Source organism: Ruditapes philippinarum, unplaced genomic scaffold (assembly GCF_026571515.1).
Source record: "Ruditapes philippinarum isolate M1 unplaced genomic scaffold, ASM2657151v2 ctg1047_1_1_1_1, whole genome shotgun sequence".
Lineage (NCBI taxonomy): Eukaryota > Metazoa > Mollusca > Bivalvia > Venerida > Veneridae > Ruditapes > Ruditapes philippinarum.
In genome coordinates this window covers 223,100-242,813 of record NW_026859122.1, presented here as the reverse complement: position 1 = coordinate 242,813, position 19,714 = coordinate 223,100, and the positions used below count along the sequence as shown (strand labels likewise).

Genomic DNA, 19,714 nt, shown 5'->3' with positions numbered 1-19,714 from the left:
TAATATGTATTTCACCAAGGAACATCTAACATATCTCACCTTGTATCTGCGTACTCGGATGCCATCTGTATAAAATGAATAGATATGTCGTTAGTAAAGCATTATTGCAGGCATAAGTTCACGCCGACATTACGTAAGCTAGCTTAATATCTTCCTCACACGAAATAATCCAAAGTCCCGCCACAGAAGTGATTTAAAGTCTACGACCTTTACAAGTGTACACATGCATTATAATTAAATACATGCCTTGGATTGGGGGACAAGGTAGAACTATTGACCTCTTGCAAATTCGGTATCTTCTTCAAATGTGAGAATCCCTTGAGAGTTTCGAAATGCAAAATAGTGAATGGCTTTACCCACAATACTGGTGAATAAAGTAATAAAATTTCAGAAAGGAATACATAAGGAACAATTTGACCATGATTGCGATTCGATCGTTGATGCTATAAAAATTATGATATTTATTATGCAGAGGTAAGTCCTTGGGTCATATTAGATTGTTTTTCTTTAGAGGTAAAGAAGACCTTGCTTAAAGAAATAATGGATAATAATAGAGAATGGTGATGGCATCATACTAACAGGGTTTCATTTTTTTTAAAATAAATCTTGAAGTTCTTGCTTCTGTTCCTTCAACACAATCTAAAAGGTAATTAAAATAATAATGACAAACACTGATTATTTTTCACATTTTATTGATTAGTCATTGATATATTTATGATGATATATACATACATTAAAATGGTGCACATTTACCGGTCAGCAACATACATGTCATTTATGACAACCATTTCCACATATCACATAGTACACATTGATCACGTGTTCATATACATAGATAAATTCTTATCAAGCACATAATCACTCTTATAGTAACCAATGAACAATAGGATATTTCAACCAAACATATATTTCAAATATTTTAATTGCATTGATCAAAAGGAGAGTCTATTGCCATTTCTAGTTTGCATGTGCTTAAAACTCTAAATAATAATAATAATATAAAAGGTGTTCCAACTAAGAATACAATTAAGAATACAACTTAAGTTATAAAATTTTGAAAGAAATATTAAGATAAGTCAGTATTTTGGTATTTCCACTCTTTTAAGATAAAAACTCAAAAGATAAGTAACTTTGATAAAAGATTAGCGCTACATGCAAAATGCCAAATTTCAAGGCCTTGTGAACGTTAACAATTACTTTTGTAAAGGGTCACCTAAGGGTCATTACTTTGAAGTTCAGACAAATATCCCAAGTGGTTAAGAAGGAGATGTTTTTAGATATTGTGAATGACTGATATTATACTGTCATAAATGTTTACCTATAAACACTTTGTGCTTAGATAAGCTAAAAACAGAAATGAAAAATATTCACTGAAAAACAATTCTACATCAGAAGATTTTGAAAATGACTTCTTCTTTGACATTTTTTGTGTGTGTAATATACACATAAATAAAATAATAGGTAAACATAAGATTTGTTCTTATATAAGCATGCCTTAATTATGCTTTGATTCTGTAATGTTATAAGCATAAATTAAAATGTATAAAATTATATAAAAAGAATGAAATACAAAATGAAACAATATAACACAATAAACGTTCATGGGCCTTTACTGTTCATAACTTTACATTACATGAACTTATAATTCTTTCTTTATGACCAATGCTGAAGACCACTTAGACAAATTCAAAAACACAAATTTAAGGTTGACATGTTTGTTGAACCTTCTACATTGCTGTTCTAATATCATATGTTGATACTGATTAATGTTTGCTAGTTTGAGAAGTCAAGCAATAAAGTTTCATATTTAACAAGCAAATTCGTTGAATTTATATCCCCCGCCGAGTACTGGTTATTACTAACACAACAACTGAAGACATGAGGCTTTATTTATATATTCATCATGGCATAAACAGTAATATTCTTTGTACTGGATAAATATTCAGGGCAATAACAGAGCCATAACTCTGTGTTAAATAGTAATATCTGGAAATGCCAATGAGATGTATGCATACGGCATAACTAATCAAGGGCCATAACTATGAGATTAAGTGTCTGACGGAAACAAGGTGATGATATGCGCATCTCCTCTTGGTATTGAAAGTTCCCATAAAGTTTCGTTGAATTCCAGCAGGTAGTTGCAGAGAAGTAGCGCGGAAACAATTTTTACTCTTTATGCATACTGCTTAACTAATCAAGGCCCATTACTCTGAGTTAAAGTGTCTGACCGGAACAAGGCGACGATATGCACATCTCCTCTTGATATTGATGATTCCCATAAAGTTTCGTTGAATTCTAGCCAGTAGTTGCAGAGAAGTAGCACAGAAACGATTTTTACTCTACATGCATACTGCATAATTAATCAAGGGCCATAACTCTGAGTTAAAGTGTCTGACCGGAACAAGCCGACAATATGCGCATCTCCTCTTGATATTGATGATTCCCAACAGTAGTTGCAGAGAACTAGTCCGGAAATGAAATTCGGACGGACGGACGGACAACGCCAAAACAATATCCTCCTCCCGATTCCATCGGCGGGGGATAATAAGATGACAATATAGAGCTTTGCTAAATAAGACATATTAGAGGTTTACACCTAACATTTTAAACTATAAAACTCTATAACGCTTAATTTCCAAGTGCAAAGAGGGTTTGCAATAAATCACTTAGTTCTATAGAAACAGGCCCTGTTACTTTTATACAGTAATTCTGGACATATCATGACAAGACATCCAAAGTTAATTTTATAAAGCTCTTTAGCAGCATGTTTTAAATCATATGAGTTAAAACAAAATACTAGTGCATCTAAGTGATTGCATTTAAATATATAAGCTGATAAAATAATTCAACTGTGATGCAACAATATTAACTCTTATGGCTACCCTGCTTGACCCAGATAAGCCTTTGCTGCAAGTAAAGAACCAGGACAAGGCTTACTCTTTAACTTACCTGGCTCTAAAAGTTGGCTGACCAATGTCATATTTCCATCCCAATATCCCCAGAATTCATAAAGAACTCACAACAACACAGCAAGTTTACAAGTCTACTGGTGGAGGAAGCCGCAAGGTGCCTTACAAAGCATTTTTAAGGCAACAGCAGGTATCCAAATACAACCAAATATCTAAAGCTAGCTAAATTAAACACAAAGTTAGACTGTATTTAATTACATATATTCATCCCTTTAGATAAATGCTACATGTATATGGCGCCAAACAAAATACAGATATAAGAAAAATCATATCTTACTTGCATTTAAATAAAAAGATAAGGATTAACTCTTCTCTAATCACTATCCTTAAAAACATAGGTAATACCAACAGAATTAGATCCTTGTTGATCTAGCCATTTCTTTAAACAAGACATTCCTTTACAAACTGGTTTCCCACTATATGTACATACCATTTGCCATTATTGTTTTACAAAATGATATCATAATTAAGTATGTGATATCATCACATTGATTCACAAATGTAGTACATGTAACACAGAAAAGACTAATGTACCTGTGTGTCAACTTTTATTAAGATATTTTCACCAATTTAAGATATTAATTAACCCTCAAACGATTAAAAAAAATTCAGAGCCATTTGTCCAGCTGAATGAGGAGACAACTTTTACTTAACCTGCTACAATTTTAACTTGTAAATATAAGAACAAATATGACTCTTGATCCCTGCTCTCAGTTGTTGACGGACTATCTCACATGTATTAAATATAATTCTTATTCTAATTATAAATAATATAAAAGACCAAATACTGAAACCTTGTTTCCAAAGATTAGCATTTTATTCTCTCATTTTAACTGTTTATGAGGAAAATTATCTAGCTTTCCTATTTTAACTATTTACTTTTATACTGGTTTTTATTGATCAGTTTGCACTTTTAAGGAAGGGTTCAATCATATTTATAACTAACTCATGAGATTTGTATATACAAAAATGTACATATATTGCATTTTTTCCTTCATATACTCTTTAAAAGAAGCTTTACTTGGAAACACTTACTTCCAAAGATTTGACATTTTCATATTTACAATTTATATATGTAAAAATATTTGCTCAATATCAAAACTATCGATAAAAAACATAAATAATCATACAAATAAATACAAAATGTAAAATATGTAACAAAAACAAATTGCCAGAATAATTTGTAATACAAATAATTTCAATATTCAATTGCAAAATTAAAATTTAAAATGGGGACAAAGTATAGGATAAAGGATTGCAACAACAAAAATAAACAATATTTTTAGTGATTAAAATTCACCTGTAGTTATTGACACACATGTACATATCGATTTATTAAAGGAACTCCACTGAGGAACAGAAGCCAAAGAACATAAAATTTGAAAATATTACATAACACTTCTGTTGCACTCAAAACAGAAAAATGATTACATAATAAAAGAAATTTACTCAGAATTAAGTTGAAAAATCAATATTTAAAATGATTTTTTGCCCAATTTGAGTTTAAACGCTTTTTGTTTTTAGGTCATTGTGCACATGGAAAATGATTATTCTGTAAAAACAGAGTGGGGAAATGATCAGAAATTTGCACACAAGTTATTGGTAGAAAACTACATCAAATAGTAATAGAAATGTATCCAGTCCCAACCTGTCCAAACCCTAAGTGAAGTCCCTTTAATTTCTGACAACTAAGCATACTAGAAAAAGATAAACTGAACACATTTGAATTATTTTAATGTTAAAAGTGTTTCTAGTCAATTAATAATAACATTATACATCTTATTTTTTTCAGAAAACAAAACATCACAAAAGAAAAGAATATAACTTGTATAAATAAAATGGTCCTTAGAAAAATATACAGAATATAATACAGAAAACAGAAATTTACATATATCTGAGGTATAGAAATAGATTTACAGTTCACATAATTTGTACACAGTATACCTGATTAGTCTATTTTAGAATCATAACAATATTACAGACAGACAGACATACACACTTTTATATCTGAACAATGATTATGTTCCTAGTTGTAAGTTTAGTATGGTTATAAACATATTTAATTTAGCTTGATAGTGGTGAGGACCATACTCAAATCTGCTTCCTGGACTTGATAGTTCTAGTGTGACATGGGGACATATGGTCATAATACCGAAAAGCACTAAGATTTTGTTATGACTGAACAGATTTGCAGGTGGAAAGGCCCTAAAGTGGATAGGCCCTAAACTTTGTAGCTTAGGAATGTCATTTTTCCTGTTGGCTTACAGAGAATTATTATGGAAAATGCAGATTATTTTGTATTTTTTGTCTTACATGAAGCTTGCTTATGTAATAGCATTGCTCAAAAAGCTTTTCACTTTTATTCTGTGATACATAAAATAACTATTGATCTCATTTATGCAGGTGATGCTAAAAGCTTAATAGTTTGAATTATTTTGTAAAAAACGGTCCAAATAGAATTTGAAGCAAGTAAACCTTGAATACCATGGTATTACATGGAAGTATCATATATAATATAATCACAGGCAGTACTGTAGAGGCTAAGCTATTACACTTAACTACTAAGCAGCATTTAAAATTTGCAAAGTATTTACAAACATTTGTTTTTTTTTTTACTATCAACTCGTACTGTATTGATATACCAACAGGTGCACTAAATCAATTACACAATGATAACGTGATATGATGATATGATTACTAATGGTTTAGATGACATATATCTATATAATGGTGACATGAATTGTCTTTTCTTTAAACACTAAAAATCTGATAATCAATTGTCATCACAGCTTTGTTTATTTTGATTTCAAGTTATAATCAAATGATAATCTTACATATAAAATAATATTAAAAAAATTAAACTTAAAAAATCAATTTATCAAATCATCATCATGCTTTATTTGGCAGCTTTTAAAACATATTTCAACAAGCAATTATCATAGTATTGCAAGCAATCCATAAGTCCCCTACCGGTTAGAACCCTATCAACATTCTGAAGGGCCATTGGCCATTCACTTATGTTTCAATTTTTCTCTATTTTAAGTAAACTTTTTGGAAAAGTTCTTTAAAAGTGATCACAGGAAACAGTTTTTATGAACAGACAGACAGACGGACTGAAGGACACTCTAAAGTTAATATTTGAAACATCCCTGTTACCAAAATATAACATTTTAAAAGCAGAATTCTTAAAGAGAAGATAACTCTTGAATTAAAGATGCAATTTCATAAAAAAATTCAGCTCTTTTTGACTAATCACAAACATTGTTATATTTGCCATGTTTTAAGCCTATTTGTTGCCAAGGCAACTGATATTTTTTCAAAATAGGAAGAACAGATAAGACATGCATAATCTCAACACTGCTATCTACCCATATGTCAAGTTTCATAAAAATATTTCCAGTACTTTTTGAGTTATCACTAGATTCAGTTTATGTGTAAAATTTGCCATATTTTCAGTCTATGTGTTGCCATAGCAACCAGAATTTTCAACATAGGAAGAAAAGAAAAAGACGTGCATAATTCCAAGACTGCCATCTACCCATATGTCAAGTTTCATAAAAATATTTCCAGTACTTTTTGCTTTATCACTGGATCCAGTTTATGTGTAAAATTTGCCATATTTTCAGCCTATTTGTTGCCATAGCAACCAGAATTTTCAACATAGGAAGAAAAGAAAAAGACGTGCATAATTTCAAGACTGCCATCTACCCATATGTCAAGTTTCATAAAAATATTTCCAGTACTTTTTGCGTTATCACTGGATCCAGTTTATGTGTAAAATTTGCCATATTTTCAGTCTATTTGTTGCCATAGCAACCAGAATTTTCAACATAGGAAGAAAAGAAAAAGACGTGCATAATCTCCATACTGCCATCTATCCATATATCAAGTTTCATTAAAATATTTTCAGTACTTTTTGCGTTATCGCGGGATCCAGTTTTGTGGACGGACGGACTGACGGACGTACCAACGAGAGGGTAAATGGGTGGCTAAATAATTGAGTGGCTGTAAACACTTATGTGGCTAAAATTATATGTGGCTCCTTCAAGTTGTACTCACATTTTGACAAATAAGTGGCTACTGAAATCTTTAATTTATGAGTCTATTTCACCATAAACTATGTGGTTCATGTCCTTTATGTGGTTAGTCTCCAATAATAAAGAGACTTGGTAGAATTCTTATTTTCTATTTTGTCCTATTTGTTTCCTTTTGTTGATAAGAAACTGCCATAATTATGAAAACAAAACTTGAATTTTTGTCTGTATACCTGTGCAGGGTCTTTCAAATAGAAAGACCCTGACCTGTGTTATGGTTATCATAGACAACAATGAAACGGTTAAAAACGCATATACATGTATTCATGACAGACAGACGGACAGACGGACAGACGGACGGAGGGTAAACCTAAAGTCCCCTCCGGTAAACCGGTAGGGGACTAATAACCAGCATTAAAAAATTATACATTTCTGCTTGAGACAAAGATTTTACATCAGCAATCGACAGCAAACATTCTACAATTCAATGACATAAAAAAGCATTTTATTTTTCTCTGTTTAAATATGTTATATTGAATAATAAGATTTTTGTCAAACATAATTTATTATTATATAATCTATAAATAGCTTTGAAATGCCTTTCCCTGATTGGCTAACAAGCAACTTTTTGTAAAAAATAACAGGTCAATATCAGAGTATATTCACTGTTTTTTTTCCTAAAAATAGATTTTCAGAGTATATTCACCGGTTTTTCTTCTAAAAATAGATTTCCTGGAAATCCCTAAAAGAGACTTTGACGTGACGTCACGCCGAATTCGTTGTTATAATTCTGAAAAAACGTTGAGTTGGGTGTACATAAGAGTAAAATTAGTCTATATTAGTTACCGTTTTTCATTTTTAAGAACAATAGGGATAAGCATGCCAATGGAAAGGGCCAAATTATGGAAACAGTAGACAAGCTGAAAAATAATGATTTCCGTCGTATGCAATGGCAGATGTGATAAGCCATATAAAAGCTATTTATAAATTATATAATAAAACAGATATGTACTTTTTAGCTGTTGAATATGATGTGATATGTACTGAAAAATTAATATTGACCTCGGCTATCGCCTCGGTCAATATTAATTTTTTCAGTACATATCACATCATATTCAACAGCTAAAAAGTCCATATTTGTATAATACATCATATAGGTTAACTTGTACTCATTTGAAAATAACTTAACATTTTAAATGGTGTATGACAGTTTTTGGAAGGATTTTATTAAGATTCGTATAAATGTTATCTACTATCAACTTTACTAATTCAGGCTATAAAGCATAATAAGTATTCCTTGTTTTTCAAAACTATATTCTAATTTGGCTCATAACCATTCCTTTACAGTATGATAACCTAAACTTGGCTTACAACTTAACTTCTCAGAAGTTTATTTTACCCATAAATTACATCAACCTTAAATCAGTGTTTCCTTCGTGAAGAGCACACCTGGCTTCCTTCAATCAGAATATGAGATATAACAAGTCCAAGAGAAATGTTCATGTTATTGATATCAAGCTTTTAACAAAATTAAAACAATTGTTGCTATATCACTAAAGCATAATGGTTAACCACTATAGATACAGTGTTTCCTTCATGAATGGTACAGTATTTCCTTCATGAAAAGTTTACTATAGTGTTTCCTTCATGAACAGCTTTTTGTTTTCTTCACAAAGAGTAGTGTTTCCTTCATGAAGAGTAAAGAGTTTCCTTCATGATGAATACAGTGTTTTCTTCATGAGAGTACAGTGTTGCCTCCATGAACAGTATAGTGTTTCCTTCATAGAGGAAAAGGTGTTTCTTTCATATAGAACGCAGTGTTTTAACAAAGTAGAAACAATGTTTCCTTAGTTTTATTTATAAAAAGCATACTTTTTCCTATACTTAGCCAGTCCTTTATGCTGTTGAAATCATGATAGAAAAACAAGATAAAACCTGGTGTTTCCTTCACTAACATTTTGGTTCTTAAACTAGTTTAAATGCTATGTTTCCACACTTATAGTATATTAAACAAATCTTAAACTATATTTCCTTCATTCATATTTTAAACAAGTATAAATGCTATAATTCCTTCACTTATATTATGTTCTAAAACAAGTCAAAATGCTTTGTTTCCTTCACTAACAGTATGGATCTTTAACCAGACTGGATACATTATTTCCTTCATAAAGAGAATGATAATTAAATAATATTTCCTTCACTAGTATGATGATAGATTAAACCAGTCCAAAACCAGTGTTGCCTTCATTTAGAGCTATGAGCAGAGATCTGTGAAACTGTTCTATACTGTCATAGTCAGGTAAACACAAATTGTTGAAGCTGAAATAAAATACATATCTATATAATAACAAGGTTATCACATTATCATTTATCATCAGCGTTTTAGCAGGGTATTTTTTTCAAGATTTAAACTGTACCATTCATTACATGTATTGAGATTTAAGATTCATCAATGCACATAAAATATAATTTTAATAACAATAAACTGTTATTGTTTTGAAATACACAAGTTCAGCAAAAATATACACTTAAATGAGCGACTCGGAGTAAATCTGAACAAAACAGTAGAATTGTAAAGTTAATACAAAGCATGTGTACATATATCTAGTTTACATGAAAAATATAACTAGAAATGTGTCCATAGGACACGGATGCCCCCACATGCCACTGTTCTGTCATTCAATCTTATGACTCTAGGTCAAATATTTTTTGGACTACATGTGCCACAAGTTGAAAACTAAAAATCAACAAAGGGCCACAATTCTGTTAAATTTGGTCGCAGCAAAAATTCCTTCCTTTACTACCATCTACACATTAAGGTTGTTAATCCCTGGAAGTTTAAGCAAAATCTGCCATCCGGTTTAAGAGGAGTTGCGTTCACAAAATTTCTACATAGTATCTAGTGAAAAAATCAACAAAGGGCCATAATTCTGTTAAATTTGGTCCCAGCGAAAATTCCTTCCTTTACTACCATCTACACATTAAAGTTGTTCATCCCTGTAAGTTAAAGCAAAATCTGCCATCCGGTTTAAGAGGAGTTGCGTTCACAAGATTTCGGGACGTACGGACGGACGGACTGACGGACGGAAGTTCTAACAGGAGAGTAATTATGTGGCTACTCTATTGTTCTCTCTATTGTTCTTTTTAGCCACACAAAAGAAAATAGCCACATAAAAGCATTACGGAATGAATGACATCAAAGAGAAAGAACAGTTACCTATTGTCCCTCTAGCCACATAATTACTCTCCTGTGAGTGCGGACGGACTGACGGATGGACGGACGGACAAGTGCAACGCTATATGCTCCCACATTGTGGGGGCATAAAAATGCATTAATCCCACAATTTTTACATCAATATCCACATTATTAAGACAATAATAATAAATATCACATTATATAACAATGCCCTGCACAATAAGTCAAATTTGGATTTTCAGATGAGTATCCAGGAAATATTCTGTATTATTAAGAATAATCATAAATAAGATTTGCATGAGATGGCTGAAGTGGATAAATACATAATGTACATGTATATAACACTGAAATACATTTGTATGGTAACGTGTTGTAAAGAAGCCTTATAGTTAGGTAAAATATGTCAAAAATTATTGATATTACCATGTATGAGCTGTAGGTAGAGTATTATATGTGTAGCCAGGAGACAACTGAAATTTGGGAACCAGCTCAGCAAAGCCCCCTGGTGGTAACTGTGAACAACCAGTTGTAAACTGTAACAGTCTGGCCATCTGTTCATCACTAAAACTACTGATAATTGTCCAGAACCAGTCCAGAACCTGTAATACAAGTGTTTGATATATGTATAAATTATATCATAAAACAATATTTGATTCCCATCATGTTTTTTCTTAAGCCATTATAAAATAACTGTTTCATCACATTTAATAAACATAAAATCAAAACGCTACTTGACTTTGTTTTTACAAGATAACAAATATCTAAGAACATTAGTTGATTAAAAACAAAACAAAAATCATGCACAACAAGGGTTTGTACAAATCATACCAAAACCTGATTATATATTCTAAAGACCTGTGCCACTTGTGTAAGCCTTATATTTCTATATATTTCTCCTAACATTGATGACAACTTGACTTCATGACCATAATCAATGAAGACACAATTTTCAAATTTAATATTTCTACATTTTCAAATTGAGCTATAAATCTACCAAAATTACAGAAATGAGAGAATATATAATAAATACACCATACAGTTTGTCAAAACAATAACAAAAATCATGGAATATAACATTATTGTTTCTAATACTGAGAAAAATAAAGCAACATGAATTACAAATTTGATACAGTCTGCATTTGACAGAACTCTAATGTAAACATGGGTTTGGAATATCTATAATTTTATACTTCATGAGAGAATACAGTCAGAAACATGGAGATTATATCTCTTTTTGCATGAAAACACATGATGATGAATTGAATCTGTATGTTATTTTGATTAATAGGATATATAGGAATATATAACCAGAATAAGATAAACATGAACTAAGGTCAAAGGTTATATAAATGTAAGATATTCTCTTGTATTCTTATAATATAAAGTAAATTCACTATACTGCACATTCTGTTTGTACATTTATTAAAAGGAACTAGAAATGTGTCCATAGGACACGGGTGCCCCCACCGCGCCACTGTTCTGTCAATCTTTTTACTAAGTCAAGGGAAATTACTCTACAAATACTGGATAAATCCACAAGCAAAACCCCAGGTGCAAATCTAAAATATGCTGAGCAACCTGCCTATAAGGTTAAATGACTATGTCAAATCCTTTTTGAGAAACTTGCGACACAAGTTGAAAACTGCAAAAATTTTCTAAGTGAAGGGCAATAACTCTAAAAATACTTAATAAATCCAGACGAAAATACCCAGGTGCACAACTACACATGCTGATCAACATTCCTGTAAAGTTTCATGACTCTAGGTCAAATACTTTTTGAGTTACGTGCGACACAAGTTGAAAATTGCAAAATTTTACTAAGTCAAGGGCAATAACTCTGAAAATACTAAATATATCCAGACGAAAATACCCAGGTGCACAACTATACATGCTGATCAACATTCCTGTAAAGTTTAATGACTCTAGGTCAAATACTTTTTGAGTTACATGCGACACAAGTTGAAAATTGCAAAATTTTACTAAGTCAAGGGCAATAACTCTGAAAATACTTAAAATATCCAGATGAAAATACCCAGGTGCACAACTACACATGCTGATCAACACTCCTGTAAAGTTTCATGACTCTAGGTCAAATACTTTTTGAGTTACATGCGACACAAGTTGAAAATTGCAAAATTTAACTAAGTCAAGGGCAATAACTCTGAAAATACTAAAAATATCCAGACGAAAATACCCAGGTGCACAACTACACATGCTGATCAACATTCCTGTAAAGTTTCATGACTCTAGGTCAAATACTTTTTGAGTTACGTGCGACACAAAAGTGAACGGACGGACGGAAGGACAGACGGACGGACGGACAGACGGACGGATGGACAAGGCTAAATCTAAATGCCCGCCACTAAAGTGGGGGCACAAAAAAATGAAGAAATTAACATAAAGATATACCAAATAACACTACTTAAAACATCAGAAAAAGTTCAGCATGTAACACTTAATCTTTCATGTGTTTATATAATATTCTCAAAAATTCATGAAGTTAATGCATATCAAAGACATTCATTTCAGTGTAAAGGAAATTCTACTGTTTTTATTCCTTTATAGCCATATACCCAACTCCCCAAGCACTTTGTGTGGTGGGGGTATAATAGACAGAATCTGAAGCAGAAAACAAGGAACTAAAACACCAAAGTTTGCAAATTAAAACTTTAAAAATGTTAAAATTGGATATTAAATAACTTACTCTACGGAATGCATGTGAAGACCCTGTAACAATGTGGTTATTTTTCAGATCTGCAACACTGTACTTTCTCATACCACACATCAACAACTAAAACAAGAATGTTATATACTATAATATAATCATATTCTAACAAAAAATATTATATGCATGTAATTATTTATTAGAATACAGTAAAAACTCGCTAATGAGACCAATGAAGGGACTTTACAAATCTGGTCTTAATAGCGGGTTGGTCTCATTAATGAGTTTGGTCAAACAGAAAACCAGGCAATATATTAAGGGATACCATGTACTGTACACATGTTTAATTCTGGGCTAACCTATTTCAAATGAGAAGATATAAAGCATACACTACACTATTATTTTTTTATTTTCATTTATTTTCTTTTACATTTTAACATAATAATTTTTTTTAACTTCTTTAGAGGTAAAAAATGTATTATGAATGTCTTTAAACACAAATATATTTTTACATTCTTGTTAAAAGAATGACATGACTTACTCAATTAAATCACCATTTTACTACAAAGCACACCGAACAATTAACCTTTAATTATTTTCACAGTTTTCATTGCCGATAACAACTTCAAAAACCTAATCGTATCATGTTTATGTTTGTTTAAAATTATGGAACGAAAGAGATAATGATAGCAGCAACACCTCTAAAAAACTTATTGAAAGTTTTCTGTTCAATATTTTGTTGTTTTAATCCTCCAGTTATGACATTAAAGGTGTGAAATTAAGAAATTATCGACAATATTATTGAACATTTACGGGTTGGATACAAAGTAACCTTGACCTTTGCCGTAAATTGGATGTCGTTAAATGTCGTAAAACTAGGACAACTGTTGTTTACATCACGTGTCAAAAAGATTTCAGCAATATACATGCCTGTCAATATTAAGGTGAGAAAGTGCCTGCGGTCGTATTTATGGGTTTCCAAATGTACAAAATTACGAAATGGGACTGAATTTACTGGTCGTATTACGGAATAACGGGGTGGTCTCAAAATCGGGGTTAGCGACCATTAAAATAAAGAATAAAAAAATCGGGTCTTTAAAAAATCGTTCGTATTTGCGGGTTGGTCTCGAAAACGGGGTGGTCGTAAAGCGGGTTTTTACTGTACTTAAATTCAGATCAATTTTTTTTATATACAATGTTATTTATACATAGAGGCTCATAGGGAAGATTGGGCTTGCCTAACTATGTTGCCTCTTTAAATAAAGTCTTCATTATCATAATTATTATTATCATTATCATTATTATTTAAAAAAGAGTTGTTGGAAGGTTCTCAATGCTTGACAGTAAGAAAAGGGACATAACTCTGTAAATATACAACTAGTTATGGGACCTGTGCCCATCATGTTAATTAATCAAAGGGAACAAGTGTGTGAATTTTCAATCAATTATTTTCAATGGTTTTCAAGATACCAACTTGCACAAGAAATATTAAGTGTGATTGTAAAAAGACAACTTTGACACTGTTTTATAGGGAAATTGAAACTTCTTGCTACATAGTATTTGAAAGAGAAAAAGCACCTACCTCTAACTCATTCTCATCAAATATACTGAGTAGATTATCCGGTATTAACTCATTGAGTCCTTTTAGGAAACTATCAATTTGGTCCCGTACTGTGTTGGCTAGTCTATACTGGGCTAGATGATCTAAATATTGTAACTTGTTATCATTTGTCACTGGAATCTTTGAGCCATTCTGTACCAAATCTATAACCTGTATCAATAGTTAAATAAAACTCTCTTTCAACTTCACATTAATTTTATATTAAAGGTCACAAAAAAAAAATGTTCATGTCCTGATAATACAGGAGTGAAATATTAAGTGTAATTAATACATGTATACCAATTTGCTCCATAGCCAATTATGGATATACCAATTTGCTATCAGCCAATTAGGGGTGACTGTTTTAGACTTACAATGATTTTACTTCATATGTATCAGCAGACATTATAAACAGATAGAACCACAATGACCCTTTTAGCCCTTTTATTCATTGCTCACATGAGACAATAACAACCTTTTGTCTCAGACTTAATAAAGTTGAGAGTATATGTATATATCTATGACAAAACATATCAAGATTTACTTTGGATATATGCCAAACAACAAATATTTCAACTTTATTTAGTAGAGTCTCATAAAATTTTCCATCAGTTTGAACTTGTGACCTACATACTGACCTCTGATGCTCCATAATCAAACACTTCCAAGATTTAATCATAGATAACCTATTCAAGAAATCAAAATGAAAATTATGTCAAGAAGTGTGTTGTATGGAGTATGACGATTCTGGCTAACAGAATGATGAATGTAACACTAAGGTTGTAGTTGTCTGTAACAAATACAGACAGATAACAGTATAACTGTATGCCTTCAAGTTACTGATACGGGCATATGTATGCACATAGCAGTATTGTGATTCACCTCAATTATCATATCTTACCTTGACAATACCATGTCCACCATTTACACCAACACTGTATTCTTCCTCTGAGAAAGTTAATTCCATACCCTCTATATCATTCTCCTCTATATATTTGATTTTAGTTTTGTATAACTCAGGGTCATCTGTCTCAAAATACTGTAATATACGTAATAAACAAGAACAAATGTAAGTATAATACCAAATTTTAAATGAATTTAAACAAGAATAACAAAATGTATTATGTACAATTAGCTGTAATCTACAACATATGTGAACATATAACTGTACATACAGCTGCCATTTATAACCTATGTGAACATAAAACTTTACATACGCTGTCATTTATAACATATGTGAACATATAACTGTACATACAGCTCTCATTTATAACCGATGTGAACATAATTATAACTGTACATACAGCTGCCATTTATAACCTATGTGAACATATAACTGTACATATAGCTGTCATTTATAACCTATGTGAACATATAACTGTACATATAGCTCTCATTTATAACCTATGTGAGAATATAACTGTACATACAGCTGTCATTTATAACCTATGTGAACATATAACTGTACATATAGCTGTCATTTATAACCTATGTGAACATATAACTGTACATACAGCTGCAATTTATAACCTATGTGAACATATAACTGTACATACAGCTGTCATTTATAACCTATGTGAACATATAACTGTACATATAGCTGTCATTTATAACCTATGTGAACATATAACTGTACATACAGCTGTCATTTATAACCTATGTGAACATATAACTGTACATACAGCTGTCATTTATAACCTATGTGAACATATAACTGTACATATAGCTGTCATTTATAACCTATGTGAACATATAACTGTACATACAGCTGTCATTTATAACCTATGTGAACATATAACTGTACATACAGCTGTCATTTATAACACATGTGAATATATAACTGAACATACAGCTGTCATTTATAACATACATGTATGTGAACATATAACTATACATACAGCTGTCATTTATAACACATGTGAACATATAACTATACATACAGCTGTCATTTATAACCTATGTGAACATATAACTGTACATACAGATAACACATGTGAACATATAACTATACATACAGCTGTCATTTATAACATACATGTATGTGAACATATAACTATACATACAGCTGTCATTTATAACATACATGTATGTGAACATATAACTGTACATATAGCTGTCATTTATAACATATGTGAACATATAACTGTACATACAGCTGTCATTTATAACATACATATGTGAACATATAACTGTACATACAGTTGTCATTTATAACCTATGTGAACATATAACTGTACATACTCTATAATGTACTCTGAGACCAATAAGTTGAGCAAGGAAGGACCGTGAGAATCTTGCTTTAACAAGTTGTCTGTACGACTGCCTATACGTGGATCCCCGTGCAGACTCGTACAAACATTTCCCGACAATTTTACCAGCAAATTCGTACATCTTGAGATCATCATCCGTCTTGGTGCTATTTGGATGAACCTGGAAATAAAGAAGACATGAGTGAAGATATTACAGTTTATTGTTACTATGAAGCCATATATTGCCTGATGGAACAATAAACACTTATCAATTCACCAAATGGTCTAGACAGCTTAATTAAACCGAGAAAAAAATCTATATAATACATTAAACAGAACATTACATTGTATGATCACGATTTTGCCTCTGCCTATGCTTATTACTGATTATTTACAAACAAGGCTATTTCCTTCTTTCTGTCTGCACGCTATGGATAGGAGTGGATATGTATTATGGTAAAATATATGTTCATGTTCTCGAAATAGAAAATTATCATTAAAAAAAGTATATATTGATATTACATTGGTCTAGAAATTACATAAGCATTTACCTGCTGGAACTGGAAGTGATTAGCCTTTACCACCAGTATAGAGCCAGGCCAGCCTGCATAAACTGGTAACCTGACCAGGCTCTATTCTGTTGGCTAACCAGCTTCAAATTTTCATCTTCATATCCCCATAATTGATAATGGAACAGTATCAAAATAGGGAAGATGGACAAGTCCAATTAAGAAATTTCAGCAGATTTAGGGTTAAATATTTTAATATTCTTATCTCAAATACCAGATAATTTATATTTTGACACTCTATCCATTATACATTATTAGTTAATAACAGATTTAGTTTATACAAATTTATTTTAGTTTGATTGTGTTGGAAGCTGTAAGCTTATTGAAACACTGTCGAAAACGTTCCTGGAACCAACCCGTACTAAGCAATGAATGTAAAGTTTCATGCTCAAGGATACAAATTTGCCCCTGACAGGGTTGAACCCATGCGGTCAGCAATCCTTAGATTACAAGTCTGACGCCTTAACCACTCAGTTTTGTCGCCATTCAACAGATTTGTTAGAATAAATTCACGTAAGATATAGAAACTTGGTCATTAAAAATAACCCTGTTTTTCTACATACTAAACACAGTGTCAATAAGCTGACAAAGATTATTTATAATTGAACAATATTATAACATTGTTTTGATAAAAACAACAATTTATAAGTGTGGTCAATACAGACATCACACATACTAAACAATAAGTAACCAATAGGAGTGTCCAACAGATATGAATTAAACAATTTATTGCCAGAAGCCATAGCTATTGACTAGACCAAAATTGCTGAAACTATATCAATGCACTCAAACCCTAGGCATTATGGATGGCTAACATATAAATAATAATATCTACAGCTCCATTTGCCTTCATTTCCTTTCATGTAAAATGTACTTATCATTTAAAATTTAAATCCATCTATGTCATAATAATGTAGCCTTTATAATACAGAAGTAAATATTCCTACTCACCAAACCTTGACTATCATCAGAGAATCTCCTATACAGTCCTGATATGCTTGGATCAAACAGCTGTGTACATACAGACTCGAACCATTCTCTCCTCAATCCACCCCAATCTAAACCTAAAAAATATCATCATATGAACAACCTCTACCCTATATCTAAGACTATAAGCAAACTGGTAGAGTTTATATGCCTTACAATATGATACAACACACTTGATTGAAACTTCCTAGTATTATGTACCTTAAAATATGAGATTATTTAATTTTACCCATGAAATTTGGTGCTATATCAGTCAAATATATTTCATGTTTGTAAAAAATAAATATGAAATATAAATATAAAAGTGAACGGAGTCGAAACTCATATTTATTTTAAGGAATTTCTTTCGCCATTTTGTTTAAAAAATCTGATTAATAAAAAACAACTTTTGTTGAAATTTGTTTTGAAAACTATCTAGAATGAAAGAAAATGGTCTGAGAAAATAAATTCGAACACCAATATCTTTAATTCAGCCATTAAAGCTGTACAGACGTTTATAGAGTTGTTTACATGACGTCACCATGTAACGCCAAACAGCGCGTGCAAATACAGAATCAATATATTTCTGTGCGCTGTACAATTGCAGTTGCGTAACAAGCAAGGGGATTCGTAACCATTTTTCTTTGATAATGAAATTAAATAAAAGGATTATTTTTTTCGTTTTTCATGAAATATGGTATATATTTTAACTCAACATGATAAAATGCTGCATATTTTCACTTGCTGTCCTGGCTTGTGAAAATATGTGGCATTTTATCATGTTTCGTGAAAATATATTCCATATTTTCATGAAAAACGAAAAATGTCCTAATAAAGCAGAGAGACAATTATTTATTTAGACAAAATAAGATTGAGATATGTGTATTAAAATAACATTATGTCAAGTAAGTCAGTCATTCATTTAATTTACTTACTAACTGCATGTATAAACTAAAGTAAAGTGAAGGCATCCAAATTTATGCTCAAATTGAATCTGACAAGATTAATTATGAACATGACAGATTTATTTGCAAATTCTTGAACAAATTGGTATTTTAAATAACAGTTTGCTCCCTTACTTAGTTATTTATCTGAAATGCATACCTTGTTTTTGTCATAAAATTTTTTTACCCTAAGTTTATTTTAATCAAATAACATCTAAGCAAGTAAATATGATCAAATTAATAACTTGTGTTACATGCATGAGAATTTTTCATTTCTTTTTACAAATCAAAATACTCCTCAATCTTTTAAATCCATAATATTTAAAGATACATTATTACTTTTTAATAATTAAATAAATGTAATCTCGGCTATGATACAAAAAGTATGAATCCACCAAAAACAACAATGAAACATTCATATTCATTTTTTCCAGACAAACAGTTTATCATATTTATCTTATATCCGGACAAATTACGAAGCCTGACAAAATCATGACATAGGACAGATGACGTCTGCTATAG

The 19,714-nt window shown here is 31.2% G+C and overlaps 1 protein-coding gene across 1 annotated transcript in view; it reads right to left on the bottom strand.

The window, feature by feature from the left end:
* Positions 1 to 8,904: 8,904 nt before the first annotated feature.
* LOC132755324 (apoptosis-resistant E3 ubiquitin protein ligase 1-like) overlaps positions 8,905 to 19,714 on the bottom strand; it is a 58,131-nt gene continuing 47,321 nt past the window's right edge. Inside the window, exons 13-19 of the mRNA XM_060746181.1 lie at positions 18,234 to 18,346; positions 16,706 to 16,894; positions 15,366 to 15,503; positions 14,447 to 14,635; positions 12,904 to 12,990; positions 10,623 to 10,798; positions 8,905 to 9,322 (exon numbers count right to left, since the gene is read on the bottom strand). Coding sequence (XP_060602164.1) covers positions 9,220 to 9,322; positions 10,623 to 10,798; positions 12,904 to 12,990; positions 14,447 to 14,635; positions 15,366 to 15,503; positions 16,706 to 16,894; positions 18,234 to 18,346 — 995 coding nt within the window. The 3' untranslated portion in view covers positions 8,905 to 9,219. The remainder of the gene's footprint in view (positions 9,323 to 10,622; positions 10,799 to 12,903; positions 12,991 to 14,446; positions 14,636 to 15,365; positions 15,504 to 16,705; positions 16,895 to 18,233; positions 18,347 to 19,714) is intronic.